The 23447-nt window shown below is 37.8% G+C and overlaps 1 protein-coding gene across 1 annotated transcript in view; it reads left to right on the top strand.

Annotated features, from left to right (window-relative positions):
• shoc1 (shortage in chiasmata 1) overlaps positions 1-23447 on the top strand; it is a 60722-nt gene that overhangs the window by 5473 nt on the left and 31802 nt on the right. The window contains exons 3-13 of the mRNA XM_062971842.1: positions 927-1056; positions 2624-2705; positions 8699-8892; positions 10950-11112; positions 12422-12512; positions 15179-15332; positions 15503-15610; positions 16739-16868; positions 17457-17551; positions 20499-20741; positions 22029-22457. Of these exons, the coding sequence (XP_062827912.1) occupies positions 927-1056; positions 2624-2705; positions 8699-8892; positions 10950-11112; positions 12422-12512; positions 15179-15332; positions 15503-15610; positions 16739-16868; positions 17457-17551; positions 20499-20741; positions 22029-22457 (1819 nt within the window). The remainder of the gene's footprint in view (positions 1-926; positions 1057-2623; positions 2706-8698; positions 8893-10949; positions 11113-12421; positions 12513-15178; positions 15333-15502; positions 15611-16738; positions 16869-17456; positions 17552-20498; positions 20742-22028; positions 22458-23447) is intronic.

The raw sequence follows: 23447 nt of genomic DNA, 5'->3' as shown, positions 1-23447 counted from the left end.
CGGAAAGCCAGTAAACATAATATGCTTCAGTTCATTTTTATTATGTAGATGGCATGTTAAATTTTAATATATAAAATAAAATTGTAACATTTGGAATACAAATGTTTGTTCAATGCTTTCTGTGCATCTGCATCTCAGACCATGCAGTGAAACAGAAATGTAAAACTTTCAGCATTCTTCTTTTTAGAAGGAAAAATGTGTTTTAGAATGTGAACCCATTTATTTTATTCTGCTCCAATATATCTCCAGAGTGGTGTTGATTTTCATATAGAGGAGAATTTCACTTATCCAACATAAATGGGCCGGCAGAACTTTGGATAAGCGAAAATGTTGGATAATAAGGAGGGATTAAGGAAAAGCCTATTGAACGTCAAATTACGTTATGATTTTACAAATTAAGCACCAAAAACATCAAGTCTATAAAATTAACTAGGCTAAGAACCAATCTGGTCTCTGCATAACCATAGCAGAGAAGTTTCTCTCCCTGTCCTCCATGGTGTATATCCTCATTGGTGGGACATGAAGGAAGACACCTTCTGCAGACATTGGGTAGGTACTGTATATATGGAGAAATATATGAGGATTTTAAACAGTTTAATTTGTGAGAGGGAGGTGTGATTGGTTGTCCAGATGTTCCTCACTGCTGGCAAACTGTGTTTTGCAGTTGGAAACAGTCTCATGGATCCAGAAGCAAGTGTTCTTACACTCCACCAGGGTATGAACAGAATCATTTCCACAAAATAACTGTGTACTCTGGAAAAAAGGAAATGCAACTACTGATGTAATTGTTTTGCAATTCCAATGATGGGACTGTCTAGGCCAACTCACCATATTATTATGGTTATGTAGGAAGCAATTAATTACATAACATGAACAAAGTTGGAACAGCCTCGTTCATAACCATGTGGTACATTTTTCTTGTGCAGAAAGTGACTAGAGAGAGACTTTCCTTTCAGTGCTTGGCTATTCACCTCCCTTCCTGTTTATACCAGGATAAAAATTATTATCATGATGGAGATTTTGCTGATGATAAATATAGGAGACCCTGGACAAGAGGTATGTTATATCTGACTTGCAGATTTAATTTAGCTTTTTTTTTAAAAAAAAAACATAAACAGTCAAGAAGAAGTGAAAGAAAAGGCCAGAGGGAATTTGGCTGAGATCCGAAATGTCTCTGAATAACCTTGCCTACAAATATATTACCCAATTACAGCATTTTATTGGCAGAATATAATAGCTCAAAGCATTCCAGTAATAAAGTAGTTGTTCCAGTTTTATGTCAATCCTATCCATAGAAGCTATCTGTGCATCAGTATGTATAAATGTATAATATGTATGCATGTGTATTGCATTTATTTAATGTCAGTAAAGCCTGTTAACACCAGATGAACTGGCAAGATGTACAGGATGTGGTTCACAGTCATTCCAATGGCTATTTATTCAATTTCTGTTTGCAAACCACTCCTTATGATTTCAGTATTGTTATTTTGTCTGCATGGGCACAAGGAGAAGGGATATCTTCGTAATCAAACTGAAGACAAGGAGTTGGTTCAAGAAGTAAAGACCTGAAAGGACAACACTACTAAAGAAAAGAGCAAGACTGTAGATTAAGAAATGAACTGAAACTAAGTTGAGAAAGTGTGAAGAAAGGAGAAGACAAGATCTCAGTACTAAGAAGGGTCTGCAGATCTTTATTAAAATATATCAAACACCCTCATCAGGCTTTCTTGAGGTGACATCTGGTAATTTTCGTGCCTGTGAGGTGGTAAATCTGCTCTTGGTTTTAATTTGAGCTGTAAATGAACTTTCCAGGGTGCTGAACATGCTGAAAATATTTGGGTGATTATCCTTCAGCATCCTGAGTAGGATCTTAAAAGTTCAGACTAATTCCCAAAATAGATTCCCTTCCCAAATAACATGGAAGCCATCAACTACCACAGCTTCTCTGTTCCAATGGACTTTGCTGTACAATCCTCACAGAAAGTGTGGGGAATGGTTTATTCTCAGAAATATTGCACTAGTGCGAGCAAACGTTGTAATGGACAGTATTTTGGAGTGGATGAACCATTACTTACATTGTACCTCACCTTTCTCCCAATATGCAACTTCAGGTGTCTCACAGCATTAAAAGACCTGTTTCTGCTGCATGTGAGAACAGCTAGAATGGTTTGTGGATGAAACCTACATTTTCAGATTCTCGTGAGGCACAGTATCATGTTGAATGCTTTACCCATCAACACTAGCAATTTTGAAGTTTGGCTGTAGGTGATGCTTCTTGTAGATAATGGCTGAACTGCTGTAATATGTAGATTGAGGGTTCCTGGCTCCCACTGAGCAAGCTTCTTCTTCTACACTTTCTCCTCATTTCTTTTCTTCTGCCTGCTTGCTTACCTTGACCTCTTTAGGAACAGTTCAGCCAGTACACATTGATTTATAAGATTACCCATTACTTGCTGGAGTCCTCATGACTTTTCAAGGGGCACCTTTGTATTTCTGCCTAACAATTTCTTCGATCTACTTCTGCTTTCATTTATTAAAATTCTTCCTTGCGGAAAACAAAAGGAAGACATTATGTTGATACTGCCTTTTTGAACTCTTATTGCCCTCTTTTTTTCTGTTGTAGTTTCTATTGATTCCACTCAGATGACATTTACTGTGCTTGATCTTTGGAAGAAATGTCTCTACATAGAAGATTTCTTAGAGAAGTGAGTTGTTTTAATTTTTAGTTAGTGTCATTTGTGACAGTTTACAATCTAATTAATTCATTTAGTCAAAGTGAATAGTTATATTCAAGACAGATTGCATATCTTAATCGTAAAACAGTTTGAATTAGGCTTGTGTCTTTAAATGAGTAAATAATGTGATGGATCTTGGTCTGTGAGATGTGTATTCAAACTGTATTTTTAGTAACCTCTAGGAGGGCCCCTTCAACACTGTCATATAGAATCCAGATTATCTTATTTGAACTGGATTATATGGAAGGGGCCAAGGGACCCTTCCACACAGCTGAATAAAACCCCACATTATCTGCTTTGAACTGGAACATATGGCAGTATGGACTCGGATAACCCAGTTCAAAGCAGATATTGTGGGATTTTCTGCCTTAATATTCTGGGTTATATGGCTGTGTGGAAGGTCCTGAGGTCACTCTAGGTCATTGGTTCCCAACCTTTTTTTTTGACCAGAGCCCACTTTGACCAGGACCACTTGAACAGGGACCACTTTGACCAGAGACCACTTTGACTGCCTTGAATATCCTCAGGGAGATAGAGGGGTACAAATAAAGTATTATTATTATTGACCGGGAACCACTTTGACCAGGGACCATTCTCCAACATTAGTACCAAAAGAATTATGAATAAGTTTTTGGTCAACTTTAGATTTGGTATGGTTATTTGGGGTGCTGATTCAGAAAATTGCATTGGATAGACCACAACAGTTCTCATTTCTGATACAGAACATATGCTATCCAGTAGTTGCCATCTGCTTGCCCACAGAAAACCATATTTAATAATCTAGAGCTGATGTGGTCTATCCAATGCAATTTTCTGAATCAGCACCCCAAATAACCCTGGGAACAGGCCAAAAAATGAACCTCTGCGGAAAGGAGCGGAAATAAAATAAATAAAATAAAATTTAAAAATAAAGAGGAAGGAGGTTTGCAGACCAGATTTTCATACTTACAGCCCACTGCTGGGCCATGGCCCACAGGTTGGGAACCACTGGTCTAGGTAGTACTAGTAGTAGTAACAATAACAAATATCAACCACATTATGCTTCTCAAGGAAATAAAGGTTCAAAGCTATAGTTTATTTTGCTATTCAATATATGTTTGGAAATAAAAATATTTCTTGTTTGCATTTGGTATATACAGATAGAAATACATCTGCCATAAGTGCCAATTTATATTTAACATTCTTGTGTTTTGTTTTGTGAAAAGGATAGCCGCATATAGAAAAATGTAAAGTACCTTTCAAATTATATGGTCTACCTTGGTTCATATTCTACACAAGCAGACATTCAGGTTGAGTGTGAAAGTACCTTCTCACCCATCATCAAGAATACCTACTTTGCGTTTCAGTCTTCTGCATGTGGGGCAGTATATTTGCATAGAGCCTACACGTGTAAATCCAATATCCAATATATGCTGGCCTGTAACATTCAAACAATATCCCACAAACAAAGCAAAAATTGCCCATGCAGTCTGGAGCTAAATATGTTGAATTACATTACAACACAATGGGTGGGCCCAGACAGACTTGATTATGAAGGGCAAGATGCAGTTTTGCTTTTCCCATAATATTTACCCTCTTTGTGAGAAGATTGTTCCAACATTCACATGGGTCTTACAGTAGGAATAGGGAACCCATAATTTTCCATTTGTTGCTGGACAGTGCCTTCTATCATCCTTCAACATTTTCATTGTAAGTACAAGCATTCCCCGAATTATAAACATCCGACTTAACAAACGACTCATAGTTACAAACATGGGAGACAACAAAAAGTGAGAGAAATCTCCCCCTAGGAAGAGAAATCCACTCCAGGAAGAATTATCATGGGAAAAGATGTCTCAATTGAAGTTTTATCACCAATCCTTGATTTCACAACAAGCCAAATTTTTCAAAATCCAATTATTACAGAGACAGAAAGCTCAATGAAATCTTCTGAACAGGGGCACAGATAGCAAATAAACACAACAGGCATATTTACCCTTCCCTATACATATGTATATGTATATCGTACATATATTTGGCTGGACATTTAAAAATGTCATACTAACTAACAAATTCAACTTAAGAACAAACCTACAGAACCTATCTTGTTCATAACTTGGGGATTGTATACCATGAGAATGAGAATGAGAATTTTCATTATTAAGTGAGTGCTGTTGCGAGCCAGTGTGGTGTAGTGGTTTGAGCATTCAACTAGACTTGAGACCAGGATTTGAAATCCCTGCTCGGCCATGAAAGCCCACTGGTTGACCTTGGAAACATCACACTTTGTAATCTTTGGAAACATATAAAGGAAAAACCCCTCTAGACAAATCTTGCCAAAAAACCTCTGTGATAGGTTAAAAGCACCATGGGTCAGAAACAACTTGAAGGCACAAAACAATTAATGTTTGCCTTGTAGTCTACAATGCAAGCAAATCTAAAAAAGTACACTTTATGATATTATATCTCAAAATGAAAGATGAAGTCATAACATTTTAGCCATTGAAACTATGTACTTACTCTTAAATAAGACAGAGGGGCAGACAAATCATACAATGACCTTGTTTTAAAATATATAATTAAGATACTTTAATGGATTTTCAAAAAATGATTACTCAATAGAAAAAGACTAATAATCAGAATGTAAAAATAATTTTCTCAACATTTAGATTAGCTGTTTTTCATCTTCATGTTTCCAGGTGCTTTTATTTTAGCTGATATGAGAGGCATGCTATTTTAGTACACCACATAGATTCAATTAATGCTTTTCATAGGTTGACCTTGTTCTTCTTGTCTCTTGCATTTACTTAATTCTGAAGATCATATTGACTTTCTGCTGACACTACTGTTATTAAGCCAAGAGTTTACTTAGGGAGTCAAGTAAATTAAGTTTCAGACAAGCTGTAATAGTAACTGGCAAAGTCAGTAAAGCAGGCAAATTAAAAAACAAGAGGCATGGTCCTTAGATCAGTTCCTTCGTTTAGAAAGGCAGAACATCATATCCATTGTGATCTCATCCAAAGTCCCTGATATGCCTTTGGGAGGTTCTGTGGATGTAGGAGTCGAGTCTGTAAGCCCAATGCTAGAGACCGAAATAGAGTTTTCCAGAGCATTATGAGATATTTGTGACAGGAGAATCCTTGGATTTACTGGATTCAAATACTGCTTACATCACCAGTATACTCCCCAATCAGAGTCATTAATTGACAGCCTACAACTGATTTCGGAAGTTAACTTCTCCATTTTATTGCAAGAGGAAATTTAAAGGAAAAGAAGAAAGAGAAGTGTTACTAAGAAAAATGGAGAAAAGGTGTCTTCTTTTTCTGCCCCAAGCTTTTAGGGTGGATCTCTAAATCTTCTCTCACCTCCATCTCCTTAACACCACAAAATTAATTTGGGTATGTACAGCTTAAAGGGAGTAAGGTTGATAGACATTTGGATGCTAGTACATAATTCTGAAACACCACTGGCTCAATCTGAACATAGTTTAAATCACAAATATCAACAGAACACATAATGGGTACCTTGAAGTATTGTTTACTGTCATAGTTAGAAAATAGAGAGTAATTTAAAGCATAGAATGTTCAATTATCATTTGAAAACAGAGCAAAAGCAAGGAAAACAAAGGTAAAGAAAGAATAGAGGTAAAGTGAAATTTATCTGTCTTAAATTTCAGATGAAAACGAAGGTTACAGTTCAGAATCCTTCACAACTCTTGAACTACATGTTACCTCTGCAATACTGTTATGACTATAAAATAGGGACGGGAATCATGTGCCCCACCAAATGTTGCTGGACTGTAATCCCCAACATTCTTAACTATTTATTATGCTGGCTAGTGCTGCTAGTAGTTGCAAACAACATGTAGAAAGATGCATGATTCTCATTCCTGCTATAATTTAGCATTTAGGGTAAGGCTAGCACACTTTATAGTATAGCAGGGAAAGGCTTCCTAAATACCCTAAAGTCCCAGATCCTAATCTTGAAAGATAATAATAATAATAATAATAATAATAATAATAATAATAATAATAATAATAATAACTGTATTTTTAACCCGCCCTATCTCCCCAAGGGGACTGAGGCCCGGGCTGTGGCGCAGGCGGGAGAGCAAGCCAGCTGCAATTAACTGCAATGAATCACTCTGACCAGGAGGTCATGAGTTTGAGGCCCGCTCGGAGCCTATGTTTGTTTGTCTTTGTTCTATGTTAAAAGGCATTGAATGTTTGCCTATATGTGTAATGTGATCCGCCCTGAGTCCCCTTCAGGGTGAGAAGGGCGGAATATAAATGCTGTAAATAAATAAAAACACACTGGCAAACAATCAGCTTTGGTGAATATTTGGATGGGAGGGCTCAATAAATAGTAGGTGCTGTAGGCCATATTTCAGAGGAAGGAACTGACAAAACCATTTCTGAGTGAGTTGCTGTAAGTTTTTCAGGCTGTATGGCCATGTTCCAGAAGCATTTTCTCCTGACGTTTTGCCTGCATCTATGGCAGGTATCCTCAGAGGTTGTGAGGTATGTTGGAAACTATGCAAGTGGGGTTTATATATATGTGGAATTTTCAGGGTAGGAGAAAGAACTCTTGTTTGAGACAGGTGTGAATGTTTAAATTAATTAGCATTGAATAGCCTTTCAGTTTCAAGGTCTGGCAGTTTACTGCCTGGGGGAATCCTTTGTTGGGAGGAAACCATGAAAATGAACAAAATCTGGCTACCAACTCTAAAATCAGTACAGTAAATAAAGAACACCACTCAGTAAACAGAGGAATTCCAGACATGAATCAATCAGGGCTTGTTAACACCTCCCAACAAAGGATTTCCCCTGACAGCAAACAGCCAGACCTTGAAACTGAAAGGTTATTCAATGCTAATCAAGGTGGCCAATTACAACATTCACACCTGCTTCAAACAGATAAGAGTTCTTTCTCCCACCCTGGACATTCCACAGATATATAAACCTCACTTGACTAGTTTCCAGCATACCTCACAACCTCTGAGGATGCATGCCACAGGTGTGGGCCATACAGCCCAGGAAACTCACAGAAATCCAGTGATTCCAGCCATGAAAGCCTTCAACAACCCATCTCTGCATATTCTTTGCCTAAGAAACCCCTATGAAATTCAGGCAACTTGAAGGCATATTCACATACACAGGGAGAGTTTATGTTGAAAGTGGTGATGAAGTATATTTAATCATTTTTCCCACTCCTGAAACTACAGTACTTTCTCTCCAAAGAGATATAATCAGTTCTCCAAGTCCCTGTTCCAGACTGGAGACATCTGTGGAAGTAGTTCTGTGACGGATGGGGTGAAATATTCACCACAAACGGCTCCTCCTACAGATGGGACAAATGTACTATAAGGTTGTGGTATTTGTTGCCATAGTACCTGAGAATTTCTAAAAATATCCAGATATTTCTGTTATCTTGAATTGTTTTCTGCAAATTGCAGCACCAACAACATTTGTTCCATTCCTGCTTGTGAGTTTCCTTGTAATTCCAAGACATTTCAGAACAATATTTTTAATCTGTTATATTTCCTTTATCTTTTAAAAGTATTTTAGACTTAGCATGCTGTAGTGCATTCACAAAATGCCATCCTTGTGCTATACTTCGTAATTAAAAAAATAATAATGTGAAACCTGCCAGCCGAGCGAAGCTCTGTAACTCCAAGGGGGCAAGCGCAGGCAAGTGAAGTAACGGTGTGACTATTGCGCGATGAATACTAAAATACCAAAATGGGTTTGCGACTATTATGTGGTGAAATATGGTAGTTTTGTTTTATATTGTTTAAAATTGTTCTTTTAATGTGATAGTTTTTAAAGGATTCGTTTCTAGTTGCATTGCGCTTTAATCTATGTAAGTCACCTTGGGTCTCATATTAGGTGAAATGAAGTCTACAAATTATCGTAAATAAATGAAGGTAAATGGCCAATGTACTTAAAGTACTAAAGAGATTGACTTGACTTTCCCATCTTCAGAAAACCCATTTCAAGCACTTGCTTCCATATCCATAATGAAGATGTTGAAATTGTCCCAAGTTCAAATCCGTGTTCACAGTGTGATATAGAAGAGGCATATGTGCTTACAAAGGATGGTGAGAAGCAAGAATTTACTTCTGCAAGTGATTTGCAGTCTAGTTCTTCTCCAGTATTAGTTAAAGAGCAAGGAAAAGGTAAATGATATCTACTCTGCATTTTTGGCAGTGCAGCCTGGTACCCAAAGAAATGTGTACATTCCAGACAGTTTAACTGTTGCTTTGTGGCTTTCCCCATCCATTCATAACTTCATACTTGTAACCTAAATTATTACATAATCATAACATTTTCCTTTCTTGGTTAGATGTATACATGGATTACACCACTGTTAATAAAAAGTGATACAAATGTCTTTCTTCTATAGTCTGCTGAGACAGTTGATTCCTTCCTCTTTTAATTCTTTCTCATGCTCTTTCTTCTACACCCTCAAATTCTGGTTGTGTCTTCCTTCTCTCTGCATCGTGTAGTCCTTAACTTCTCCCTACTTCCCTATTCTTCTTTCCCCTTGTCCTTTTCCTCCATACTATCCAACTTTCCTCAGTATAAGAAGAAGAAGAAGAAGAAGAAGAATTCTCCTTCCTTCCTTCTCTCTCTCACACCCTCTTTCTCCTTATATTCCATTTCTAGCCACACCAATCAACTTCCTTCTCTCTCATTATCTGTCTAGATTTTTCTTTCTTTGAGTCCCCTATTGCCATAAAATGCTGAAATCATGACTTGTATAGGTTAAATTTTAAGTTTTTTAAAAAATGTTAGAGTAACAGTAGGCGTTCAAATCAGTGTTTACAAAAATATTCAAAACAGAGATGGGGAAAAATTGGTTTTATTTTCTCTTGAATACAGAGTTGAGAAACTTCATCTCCAAGCAGATAAATATTGTTAGACTTAATGGTTTGTATCTGAATTAAATGCTCTGAGGAACTATGGTTGATGCTTAATGTATCATGCTCAATGACTTCTCCACAGTCTGCCCCCTTGACCTCACAGGGGCTGTGCCTTCATCTCAGGTTTTGGACCTGAAATCTGAGAGCCTGGAATGATCCTAATTTGGCAGCCCAATTCATCAAAAAGAAAGGGAAATTAAAAGACATTCATTTGGCCCGTATTTCTACAAGCTTTTTCTTTGAACATATTTACACTCAAAATCACAAGCAATTGTGGCTTTTGTTATGCTGTGTGGAGTTAGGATTGCCAGAATTAAAACTTGAAATGGGTCCTGGAGCTTTACTAAAAACACCTGTGTGGGAGAGGAAATTGCTTGGCATGAAACAGTCATTAAAGCTACAGAGCCTCTCTAGTTTTCTTTCTGGCAACATTATGTAGACTGTTTCTGTCAGAGAAAATACTCAAGTGGGCCAGTGTCCAATATGAATTACATATTACATCTAGGATGCTGATTCCGAGATGTACACCCCCTTTTTTAGAGCTTTCATTTTAGCCAAAGGGAATTCATCATTCAAGATGCACCTCCCTTTTTAAGCTTCAATTTCAGAAATTAATGAATTTTTCATTCTAGACCCACCTCCCTTTTTGGAGCTTCAGTTTTAGAAAAAAATAATTTTCTTCAGATTCTTACAATGTCATTGTATGTGGTGAAGAAAGTGTCCTAAGATGCTTTCACCCCATCTAGTAGATGGAGCCCAACATCGGACATCCATTGGGGACCCATCCACAACCAGGGTAAAATTCAGTGGAGGCCTCACCCACAACATCAGAGGCTTCCTGTGTTGTGTTGGTTCCAATGGAATAATAAAATATGAAGAAAACATGATGGGAAAAGGGTTGCCAAGAGGGAGCTGCGTGCAGGGCAACAGATTTGCCACGCTGTTCCTTCTTTCTTCTCTGGAAGCCAGGTGAAGCAGGACGCTTTGCCTGGTCTTTATAATAAGGTCAATAGAATACTCTTAGAATTTCCTTTGCCTTTTCAATAGTCTTACTTCTGAGAGAGGAGGAGGAAGAACAGCGCAGACCGCTATCACCATTTTGTCCTCAGCCAGTCTGGTTGAGCTTCTTCTGCCTCTCCAGCAAACCCATAGGCTTAATGAAAATGATTGTACCAGATCTATTTAATCACGCTTTAGTTGATTCCCACTAAATTCAACCATTTGAATACTACTCTATGGTGTGTCTTGAGATTCAAATGTACATATTTATTAAATATTGTATTGTATTTGGATTTTTAATTTCTTTAAAGGTTTATATATTGAAGATGAACTTGTTTTTACTGATTGTTTGAGGCAATATAGTAAGTGGTTACCAACTCTTCAGACACTTTTGAGCCGCCTGAACGTTTTGTTTGTGGAGGACCCCCTTTTAAATCCGAAAGGTGACCCTATCACAGAAGAAGACATATTCAGGTATAATATAACTAGGTGTTGCATTATTATCAATAGCCAAATATCTGCTACTGAATTGTTTTGGTGCACCTTTTTATAGTTGTTGGTGGATAGGACCTTGACCTGCCAGATTTGGGCAACTTTAAACCAAATAAAGTTTTGGCATATATTTATGTCACCTGATTTCATGTAATAATAAGGAAGGATTCTGGTAAATTCTGGCTTCCTCTCATTGTCCTGCAGATATGATTAGTGCAAGCAGCTGAACAACCCAGTAATTATTTAACACAAGCAATTCATGTTGTTCAGAGATCCTGGCATATTGTAAGCATTCGGGAGCAACAAGTCACTATCCCAGGCTGGACAAGGCATGTTTGTTTAGCTGTTTATATTAACTCAAACAAACAGGAAGTGTGTATCAGCACACAGCTCATACAGAGCAAGCTTAGTTTCTCAAACATCCTGGTTTTCGGTTCCATGTGAACATGACAATTAAACAACTTACAGAAAAAGAAGAGGGAATCAAATTGACTGTTCTGTCCAGATTGTGCTGGTGATTAAGCACACAATTCTAACCCATAAAGAGAGTGGCTGAGGGGCATCAAAATTGGAAAAATTAAAATTGTGTTCAATCCAAACCGCTCTCAGCCAGGGACATTGGAAATTATTTAGGATGATCCTGAGCCTGGTCATATTATGCTGGCATAATGACTGTATCCCTTGGTTGGGGAAGTTTGGATCTGCCCTAATTCTGCTCTTTTTCTGAGTTTTCTGTCAAATAATCCCAGATAACATATACATATACATAAATGCAATTTAGTTAACAGAAGGGCAGTTCAGGTAGCAAGTAAAATGTACATCTTTAACTTTGGATTGTGTTATCTACTGCAGTTTTATGTGTACTAGCCTAATTTACGTTCCACTGAATTTCATGAGAATTAGTACACAGCTATAGAATTAATGCAGTTTGACATCACTATAACTGCCATGGCTCAATATTATGGAATGTAGTTTTACAAAGCTTTGACCTTCTCTGCTGGTGCCTCACCAAACTACAAATCCCAGGATTCCATAGCAGTATTTTTTTCTACTAAGAATACTGATGCTTTCCCACCATCTCTTCTTTTAAAACCTGTATCTAGTGCTTCCCTCCTACTGCTACACTGTCATGTTTTTATTGAAACAATTAAAAAGTGGCACTTTTCCAGCTTAAAATAAACATCAGAGTAACATGCATAACTGGCACTTCAAGGGGAAAACTGTAACATGGTTATTAAGTCATAAAACGGCAAACAAAATAAAAATTAACATATTATTTTGATTTTTAAAGGGAGTGTTTTACTTTCAAAAGGAGTGTGACACTCCTTGTCAGGGAAGAACCACGTGAGAATTTTTGCAAAGTGTCTATAAAGGATGAAGAGGTATGTCAATGATCTCACTGAAATATGTGTAACATGTCAGATCGCTACACAATTGTTTTCCTAAGTGAAATGTACATGCAAGCTATATTTAAAACAATTTACCAAGCTTCCAGATATCTACGTATGCTTTTGATCATCTCTAATTTAATATGCTGTGTGCCACAATTGTCGTACAAAAGCTAGTGAACCCACACTAGGGGTGCAAACAAGAGTATGCTGATAATGTTGAAAATGTTGTGCCAAATTCGCCTACTTGGGTTGGCTGGTGAGATTTCCCTAATAAGCTTACTTTTTCCAGGTGAGCAGCAGTCCCAACGTACGTGGGTTTTTTCTTTGTGCGCCCAAACTGTTTGCAAATAATATAATTTTGTGAACATTTACCTCTATTAAGAAGCAGAGAATTTCTATCTAATCCTAAACAATTTGAAAAAATCCTTTCATGACTGTGGAATGAGGTATTAACCCTTATTGTCAACTTGTTAGGAATCGGAAGCCTCAGTTTCTTCAGCTGGATAAGCCTTCTTTTTGGGGGGGGGGGGGAGGCTTCTCCACACTGATCATTTAATGCAGTTTCAAACTGATATTGAACAAAATTGTTTCACCAAAACCAGTTTGAGGCCTGGATGGTGATTACACGAGCCACAGAGCACTGATGCACATGAAGAGCCTTTGTTTGCATGCTTTTGTAGCCATTCGTTATCTGATTGCCACAGTTTAAAGCTAGTTTTGAACTACAAAATGGTCAGTATAAATGGGGCCAAAGTCATCCATTGACACTGATTGCTTTTTAGACATTTTTCTCTAAGGTTGTATACAATGTTTTGCTAAACTCTATTTATTGTAGCAATTGTTAGAACTACTTTTCAGGCCTTCCCCAGGAATCATTGACAAAGACTGAAGACTGAGAGGAAGTTGGGAAAAGGAAGTTGTAACATTTACTCCCAAACAGAATAAGGCTTCCCCTTTTTTTCAAATTTTCCCTGGCAACATTTGGATTTGTGAATATGCACAATGGGTGCATGCATAGGACGGAGCTTACTTCATCTAAACGGGCATCATAACCCAAGACTCGCCCTGAGTTTACTCCTGGCTGTCTACACAAAGTTTCTCCAATTTTGTTGAGAATCATGAGTTGATCTGGTTTAGCGTCACATTATTAAAAGGTGGGGGTGCCTCAGAGTTTGCCTGAAACTACAGAGTAAACTCATGGGTACAGCTTTGATCGGTCCACTGTCCACATGGGGCATTGCCACCATCCCCTTTTCTTTGAGGTTATCATTGCATGGAAAGGAGATAGACCATCTCTGTGTTGCTGCTGTCACCTCTCCCATCCAACCGCAGTTTTCCGTATGAGCTTTTGATTATCATGGGTGCATTGTGCAGGGGAAAAGGTGGAGAGATCAGCTATTGATCATGTTTAGCCACATGATTTCTCTGCCTTTGTTAAGGAAAAACCAGTCTGAGAAGGCACATGGATTCTAGGTGCAGGGGTGATAAGATTTACTATGATTCTGTGCTAATGGATGCAATATACATACATTAAACTTTAGTCTAGATCAAGGGTGTCATGAACTCATTTTCATCGAGGGCCACATTAGCCTTATGATTGCATTAAAAGTTGTAATTTTAGGACTGTATAAATGCAACCAAGTTGCCCTGGCATTGAAAGCCTTACGGGCCACATATAATTATACAGTGGGCCAGATTAGGCCCATGGGCCTTGCAGTTAACACATGTGGTCTAAATCCATCAGTGATTAAAATGGGTCTCCTATGCCCCTGAATTTTTTTCTGAAAGTTTGAGTATTCTCCAGAACAATATGTGAGGTGTCTTCAGAACCTGCAAGGGGAGTCAGTCAAAATCTTGCTTCCTTTCTTCCATGTTGCTGGATCCCTCATGGCCAACTTAAAATACTGGTGGGGTTTGGGGGTTATTGCCCCAGGATGATGAGGGTTGTAGTACACCCACATTCAGGGCCCTCCCACATAGCCCTATATCCCAGAATATCAAGGCAGAAAATCCTACATTATCTGAGTGTGGACTCAGATAATCCAGTTCAAAGCAGATATTGTGGGATTTTCTGCTTTGATATTCTGGGATATAGGGCTGTGTGGAAGGGCCCCCAGAAAGCGCTGTGAACCCCACCAGTGATGGATCTGGACCAAACTTGGTACATAAACCCATCATATTGAACTTAAAATACTGCTGGGGGTTTTTTTTATAGGGGGGGGGGGGGCTGACAGAGGATGATGGGAATTGTAGTTTACCCAACATCAGAAGCCCTTCAGTTCTTTAGAGCAGTGACTCAACCCAGCCATGATGGTTATTTTATTTATTTATTTATTTATTTACAGCATTTATATTCTGCCCTTCTCACCCTGAAGGGGACTCAGGGTGGATCACATTACACATATAGGCAAACATTCAATGCCTTTTAACATAGAACAAAGACAAACAAACATAGGCTCCGAGCGGGCCTCAAACTCATGACCTCCTGGTCATAGTGATTCATTGCAGTTAATTGCAGCTGGCTTGCTCTCCCGCCTGCGCCACAGCCCGGGCTGGTTAATACCTATAATTGTTTTATACTCTTATAATCTTCATTTTTGCCATTGTAATAAAAAGATTCTTAAAGGTGTTTTGACAAATATTATTTTTGTTGCTAGACCCTTGTACTTCCCATTCGGTTACCATTTTACAAAGTAGCAGACTTCAGGCTGCAGAATGAGATTCCTACATATTTGATGCTGAAATCTTTATTCCAAGTAACCCCAGAAGTTACACGAGATGAAAATGAAGGTTTCAAAATAGCCACTGATGGTAAGCATACAGTAAAAGGCATTACAGCACCACTTTTCAGGTTTTATGTTGTTGAAGTTCATTGTTTTATCACTGCTTTTTGTAACAAATGTAAAACTAATATTGAGAATCAATCAATGTGTTCTAGAGAAGCAAGCCGTTGTTTAGGTTTCATGTTAATGTCTTTCTAGACTTCAGAACAAAAATTACACCAGAGAAAATGGGGATGTCCGACTGTTGCTCCACACAGGACATTTCTGCCAATAAGAATAACAGTATGTTACAGTTCAGTGAGCCAGGTAAGACTCTTCTAAAGAGGCATGGATTTTGGCCCCAAGACAGTTCATCAGCAATGAATAGCAGTACGCATGTGTATAATCAAACTGAGGTACATATCCAAAATCAGCCAAGTCATTTTGGCACATGAGGCATAAATCCTACAAGTATCTATCTCCATCCTTGACATAAGAACATAAGAGTAGCCATAAGTATCAGCCTGGTGTATTTTTATGGCATGCTAACATCTGTTTTCTGAGGCAGCTGTTTAAATTACACAAGCCAACAAAATCAAACTTTTTGTAATAATCAGAAATGACCATAGCATGGTTTAAATCAATTTTATGCTGATTTTAAATATATCTTTTTTTTCCATCACATCAACTTTTTAAACTGTGATGAATGGTACATTACAGCAGATGTGCATTACAGATGCACATTTTGCATCATATTTATGTAACACAAGCCAACAAGTATTTTTAATCAGATATAATTGTAGGTCATACTTACAGAGTTTTTGTGCTGAATTCAGATCTGTCTTTATTTTTTCTTTATCACATGTAGTTTTTGCAATGAGGCTTATTGAATGATTTCTGCATTTACACATTGATATCAATAGAATCTAATTAACCACAAGTCAACAAGCATTTTTCATCAGATATAATTTTAGGTCATTCTTACAGAGTTTTTTTGTGCTGAATTCAGATCTATGTTTATTTTTATTTATCAGATTTTGCATTTAACAATTTCTTATTCAGATGGACAGTTTATTAGGTTGGTCAGAAGTAGGGGAAGTAATGTTACTGATGCCGCAAGTACTCCCTAGAATCATGGAACTGGAAGAGACTCCAAGGGCCATCCAGTCCAACCTCCTGGCAAGCAGGAACACACAATCAAAGCATTCCCAACAGATGACCATCCAGCCTCTGCTTAGTATCCTACAGGGAAGGAGACTCATCCATGCTCCAAAGCAGCGTGTTTCACTGAACGGCCCTTACCATCCCAATATTCAAATGGAATTTTTTCCTGCAGTTTGAATCCATTGTTCCATGTCCTAGTCTCTTGTGATGCACTAATTATTCTCATATGTAATTGCAGTGTAATGGCTTCTTTCCTAACGTTGAACATTTTATGTTCTGTTTAATTTCCAGCAAGTTATTGTTCATTCCATCCTACAGAGCTGGAGGTACCTCTGACTCCTCCAAAGAGAACCAAGAAGTTGCATGTTAGTTTATTATGCACACAGCTACAAACAGAGCCAGTTTCTCCCTTTGGTAAAAGGTAACAGAAAGCTTTAGTAAAGTAAAATATGTGAATGATCAAAATCAATACAAACTTGAGCGATCCACATAATTGCTTGGTGCAAAAATAAACTGGAGGTTCTAAACTGTGCACTGTTATAATTTCTGGGGGGAAAGTGATAATATTTCATTAGTCCTGAGTACATTTGTGGGTTTCTGCTCCTGTGTATTTGGATGGAGGTAAGACAGGAATTTTTTGATGTTGGTGTTGCCATTGATGGAATTCTTTAAAGAAATATGTTTCATTGCCTTCTTTTTCTTCCATCCCTCTTTGGTATGGGATTGTTTAAACGTGTTCTCATTTTGAAGTATTTCAACTTGGTTCTAGGCAAGATATGCTCTATTGAATTATTTATTCTTATAGGGGAGAACAAATAATTTCAGTTTTCTTCCTGCTGCCAAATATTTATATGTTCCTATGTGCTAATATTTTCTCACAAAATATTTGTATGGTAAGTAAAAAAAAGATGGGAGAAGTCACTATTATATCAACATACGTCTTAAAATGACCCTGGAATTAGGACACAGAACTTTTTAACTTGAAGTAAATTTTTCTCTTTTTTCTTAGTGATTTGATTTCAAAGTCCACTGTAGAAAACGTAGAAAACCTTATGTGGCAGTCAGAGAGATACCAACATCCTATGAATTCCCTTTTACTTGCAGGTAAATATTTGCAATTCCTGTTTCTAAACTTACATTCATTTCAAATTTCAGATGGACATATCTGTGAAATTCAAGAATATTTGAGACTTACAATATAGCATTTAAAGATATAAGAGTAGTAACTATACCAAACTCAAAATATATCATGTACAGTAGAGTATCGTTTATCCAACATAAACGGGCCGGCAGAACGCTGGAAAAGCGAAAATGTTGGATAATGAGGGATTAAGGAAAAGCCTATTAAACGTCAAATTACATTATGATTTTACAAACTTAACACCAAAACATGTTTTACAACAAATCGACAGAAAAGGCAGTTCAATACATGGTAATGTTATGTAGTAATTACTGTATTCACGAATTTAGTACCAAAACATCACAATGTATTGAAAACATTGACTACAAAAATACTGACTAGAATCATAGAATCATAGAGCTGGAAGAGACCTCACGAACCATCCAGTCCAACCCCCTGCAAGAAGCAGGAAATCGCATTCAAAGCACCCCCGACAGATGGCCATCCAGCCTCTGCTTAAAACCCTCCAAAGAAGAAGCCTACACCACACTCCGGGGCAGAGAGTTCCACTGCCGAACAGCTCTCACAGTGAGGAAGTTCTTCCTAAAGTTCAGGTGGAATCTCCTTTCCTGTAGTTTGAAGCCAGTCTACAGGGTGGCAGCAAACAAGCTTGCTCCCTCCTCCCTATGAGTTCCCCTCACTTATTTATACATGGTTATCATGTCTCCTCTTAGCCTTCTCTTCTGCAGGCTAAACATGCCCAGCTCTTTAAGCTGCTCCTCATAGGGCTTGTTCTCCAGACCCTTAATCGTTTTAGTTGCCCTCTTCTGGACGCTTTCCAGCTTGTCAACATCTCCCTTCAACTGCGGTGCCCAGAATTGGACACAGTATTCCAGGTGTGGTCTGACGAAGGCAGAATAGAGGGGGTAGCATGACTTCCCTGGATCTAGACACTATACCCCTATTGATGCAGACCAAAATCCCATTGGCTTTTTTCACTGCCACATCACATTGTAGGCTCATGTTTAACCTGTTGTCCACGAGGACTCCAAGGTCTTTTTCACACATACTGCTGTTGAGCCAGGTGTCCCCCATTCTGTATCTTTGCATTTCAATTTTTCTGCTGAAGTGGAGTATCTTGCATTTGTCCCTGTTGAACTTCATTTTGTTAGTTTCGGCCCATCTCTCTAGTCTGTTAAGATCGTTTTGAATGCTGCTCCTGTCTTCTGGAGTATTAGCTATCCCTCCCAGTTTGGTGTTGTTTGCAAATTTGATGATCGTGCCTTCTAACCCTTCATCTAAATAATTAATAAAGATGTTGAACAGAACCGGGCCCAGGACAGAACCCTGCGGCACTCCACTCGTGACTTCTTTCCAAGATGAAGAAGATGCATTGGTGAGCACCCTTTGGGTTCGTTCGCTTAACCAATTACAGATCCACCTAACCATAGTTTTGCCTAGCCCAAATTTGACTAGCTTGTTTGTCAGAAGGTCATACAAGCTAGTCAAATGTGGGCTAGGCTAAACTACAGTTAGGTGGACTACTAAAAGGCAGACTGCGTTGGATAATAAAGAATGTTCGATAAGCGAAGGTTGGATAAGCAAAGGTTGGATAAGTGAGACTCTACTGTATTATAATGCAGTGTCTTTAGACATTATTCTGTAAAATATCCAGCATAATAAAGAAAAGGTGACATATTAGAATCCTGTTAGGTATGATAACACTTTCCCAAATATGACTAATTGTGTAGTGTGAAGCCAAACTTGCATTTTTACAAAGTAATAGACAGTTATTTAGAAATAGAAATTGATTGCTCAAGCCAATGTAATAGTACCATTCATGCCATTACTTTTTCGAAGTTCTTGCCTTCATTTACCTCAAAAGTAACACATTATAGAGAATGTTGTTGTTTGTGCAATGTGTTATTTCATCCTCAAAGTGAATATTTACAGATATGTTTAAAATAAATGTCAGGCTAAGTTCCAAGTAAATGTATTTAGAAACAAATTTACCTGGAAATAGTTGAATTCAATAGATTTAGACGTATGCTCTGTATCTCTTCAAGGAAAGATAAGTCATATCCTGCTAACTGGGAACTCCACTTTCCTTGTATGACAGAAAGTTTATCTGCGTTAGCAAAAAATATGCTGTCAAAATGCCAAAAATGTATGCAAATCTTGGTATAGCATCCCAGGGCAGCATGTTTTGTGTCCAATGAAGGTTTGGGAACCTCAAAGACAGCAGTAAACAAATGATCATAGAAACACTTTTCCCTAGATTTTGATGGATTGCTCTACATTGTCCACTATAGACAATGGATCCCAGTATGGATCCCTCTACATAGTCCAGTATGGACAAGAGCTGATGGGAGCTATAGTCCAATGTCATCTGGAAAGCCATAGTCTACCCAGCTCTACGATCAGCTATTTTGAGTAGTTGAAAAAATGAAAACTCTTATTGAAGCTATGCAGAAAAGAAAGGTTTGATGCAGCGCTCCTTTAGCTGTAACTAGGAACAACCACTGATAACATTATGTAACAAAATTTGAAACATTTCTGTTCCTGATTTGAAAGTGTTTTTTCCTGTTTAAATGTGCGGCACTTACTTTGAAAGTATGGTAGCTATTATAAGCCAGAAACTTCGTTTTTGTGGCTTCCACAAACTATGTTGAATTGGTTGAGACTCTATGAGATGTTCATTGAAAAACTATAGCAAAATGTGCTGCAGGATAAAGTTTTGGCAGTTTAATGTATTTATGCTAGAACCAATTAGGAAATGACATTTATAACCCAGGAACAAAAATGGTGTTACGTGGTGTAATTTTTTTGCTGCTAGCCAAATGCAAACATGTATCTACAGGAGCCCACAAGGAAATATATACGGTCTTTCTATTAATAGATTGTATTGCATTTTTGTCCTCTTTTCCATAGACCATCAGAATGTTGTACCTCTGTGTGAACATCTTCCAGTTAATGAACTGAAAACACTGTTGTTTGTGCACAAAGACATCTCAATATTTAGCTCCTTGGAAGAAGATGGATGGATTAATTTATGGGAGAAAATGGCTTTACCAAGTATTTTGGAAGCTTTTAGCACAGATTTAAGTGATGGAAAAGAACTAGTTTGTACTCATGGAGATGCATTCACAAAAATTACTCGCTCTCAGTTAGACAGTAAGTACTTTGGATTCCTTTAGATGTTTTTTTCACAGAGAAGAATAACAACATGAATTGATTAAACAGCATTTTCACTTCAGTCATTGGTAGTAATGCATTAGAGATGGGGAATAAGCCTGCAGGATTGTGCACACTTTCTAGTTTCCTTTGGCCTTTCTACTAGGTTTCTGTGGCCTCATCTATGCTGCCGTATAATCCAGTTTCAGAATGCAGATTAATTACATTGAACCTGATTATATGGCATTGTAGGCTTATATCATCCAGTTCAATGTGTTTCAATCTGCATTAAATGAGTCTATACTGACCATTATAATGCAGTTCAAACCAGATTATATGGCAGTGTAGATGGGGCCTTAGAAGCCCCAGAAAGATCATTTAACCAGAGAGTTATTTTCCACAGAGAGAAAAAACTTTAAATGAAAGGATATCAATTTGAAGTTTCGCCTCCTTCTCTCCAATTACTAGTAAGCAAATGGCTCCTAAGCTACATCCACAGCATGAAGTTTCCATTGGAAATCCTAGCCAGACAGTAGCAAGACAGGAAGTAATGAACTGATTTTTTTTATGTGTATTAAAATGCTTTCAACATGGGAGAAGAACAGAACAGGGACAAAGCCATGCAATAAGCTTCTACTAATGGTTAGAAACTGCTGTTATATCCTGCTGTAGTTGCTGTTTATCTGTTTCATGTAATAAAGCCCTTAATCTGAGAACTGCAGATACATTACCAAAATGCAAGTGGCCAGACATTCCTCAGCACATGAGTCTGTATTGAATAAAGTCTAACCACATCTTGAAACTACTTCTCCATACTCAGGGAATAAATACACTTCTCTAGACTTCTCTAGAATTCAAAGGATGGAGGGTGCCAGGGAAGCCCTTTCTTCCTCATTTTTTATTTATTAAGTCTGTGAATTATCCTAAAGCCAGATCTATTTTCTGCAGCTCTTTTCTGCTAGAGGACAAGCTGTTGTTTATACAGTGAACTTGGTCCAGAAATGAACACGTCTTTCGAATGCAGCTGCTGTAAAACAGAAGAAGCTATTATAAATGCACAAACATAAATAATAGATGTTTACTCAGTCCTTTGAAAGAAGATCCTATAGCCTACCTAGAGAGCTTATTTTATTGCTGAACTGTTTATTTTAATATCAGGGATTTCCCCTCATTAGGGGATGCAATTTTGACATATGTTCAAAGAATTTAGTCTGAGTTAGTTGCATTTAACAGAATAATAGATAAAAAATCATATGGAAAACTAGAAGCTTTTTGTTTCCTTTCCAGAATGTCTTGAAGAGAACATTTCCTTTTCTAAAACCACAGTGGAGTCTTTTGGTGTTCAGGAGTCTAGTGGAAAAAAGGATTCTTATTGGTTTCCTCCAAAGAAAGAAATGTTTTCTCGATTTCACTTGGAACCAGCATCAGCACAGTGCAGTACAGCTTTAGCAGATGACAGGAGCCCTACTGAAAATCATATCAGGGAAACCAAATTAGAGAGAGAAATAGGAAAACATTTATCATTTGGGATTCAAGAAGAAAGAAAAAATGAGGAGTACCAAGACACCACCCCACAAAAGAAAAGTCATATTCCTCTTGAGCTGCCTAGAAAGAGTCAAGAGGATTTTGATTTTTTAAGCAACTTCATCATGCTGAGATCAAAACATGTGATTACCCAGAGTGAGAAAACAAATGATATGGATATCCAAGAAGAAGGTAATTTAAGTGCTGTTTATCAGCAGTCTTAAGTGTCATAATTCTAGGTTTCTTTAACATACCATATGTGATATGTGGAATTCTCTGTAGTATAGGCTGATAAAAAGGCACAATTACCCAGAAAAAGGAAATTTGCATGACATGAGTGTGATGACATCCTTACTCTCCTTAGGTCCGAGAATAATATAATCCCACAATTGGAAGACCCCAAAGACCATCAGTACAACCCAACTTCCAACAGATGGTTATCCAGTCTCTGCTTGAAAACCTCAAGAGAATGAAATCCCACCACACTCTCAGGCAGAAGTGTATTCCATTGCCAAGCAGCTCTTACTGTCAATAAATTCTTTCTAATGTTAAGGTGAAGTTTCCCCCCCCCCCTGTAGTTTGAATCCATTCCTCCATTGTTTTCTAGTCTCCAGAGCAGCAGAAAACAAGCTTTCCCATTTGTTGCACCCCAGCCAAAAATTCACCTTGTACTCAACACCAATCAGGAATCCAAAAGTAGTAGTAAAACAATTCATTGAGAAAAGCTCGTATAAAAAGGAAAGATCACCACAAGAATTAAGAAAGGCAAAATCCAATAAGTAATGGGAAAAATAGTCAACCAGTAATAAGCCAAACCAAACTGGCAATAGGAAAAATACTCCAAGGGAAATAATCCAAACAGTCCAACCCTGTTCCATAAAACAAGGTTCAGAAAAACCAGAATCAAAACATGAGCACAAATCCAGGAAAACAAGAACCAAAACATGAACATGAATCCAAAACCAAGACTTATACTAAAACATGAACTGGAAACACAACTAGAGATCCACTTTTATGCAGCATTGCCTGATCTGAATTCTAAAGGAAACAATTATCTGATTTGAGGTGCACAAGCCATGAAGTCATGTCTGTGATCTTGACTGCCTTGCCTGTGAGATTTCTCACACTGCTGTTTCTCACTCAGTCTCTCTGACTTTCTTAATTTGCGTGCTTCTTCCCTAA

The sequence above is a fragment of the Anolis carolinensis genome, chromosome 2, assembly GCF_035594765.1.
Source record: "Anolis carolinensis isolate JA03-04 chromosome 2, rAnoCar3.1.pri, whole genome shotgun sequence".
Lineage (NCBI taxonomy): Eukaryota > Metazoa > Chordata > Lepidosauria > Squamata > Dactyloidae > Anolis > Anolis carolinensis.
This window is presented reverse-complemented; position numbering and strand designations above follow the sequence as displayed.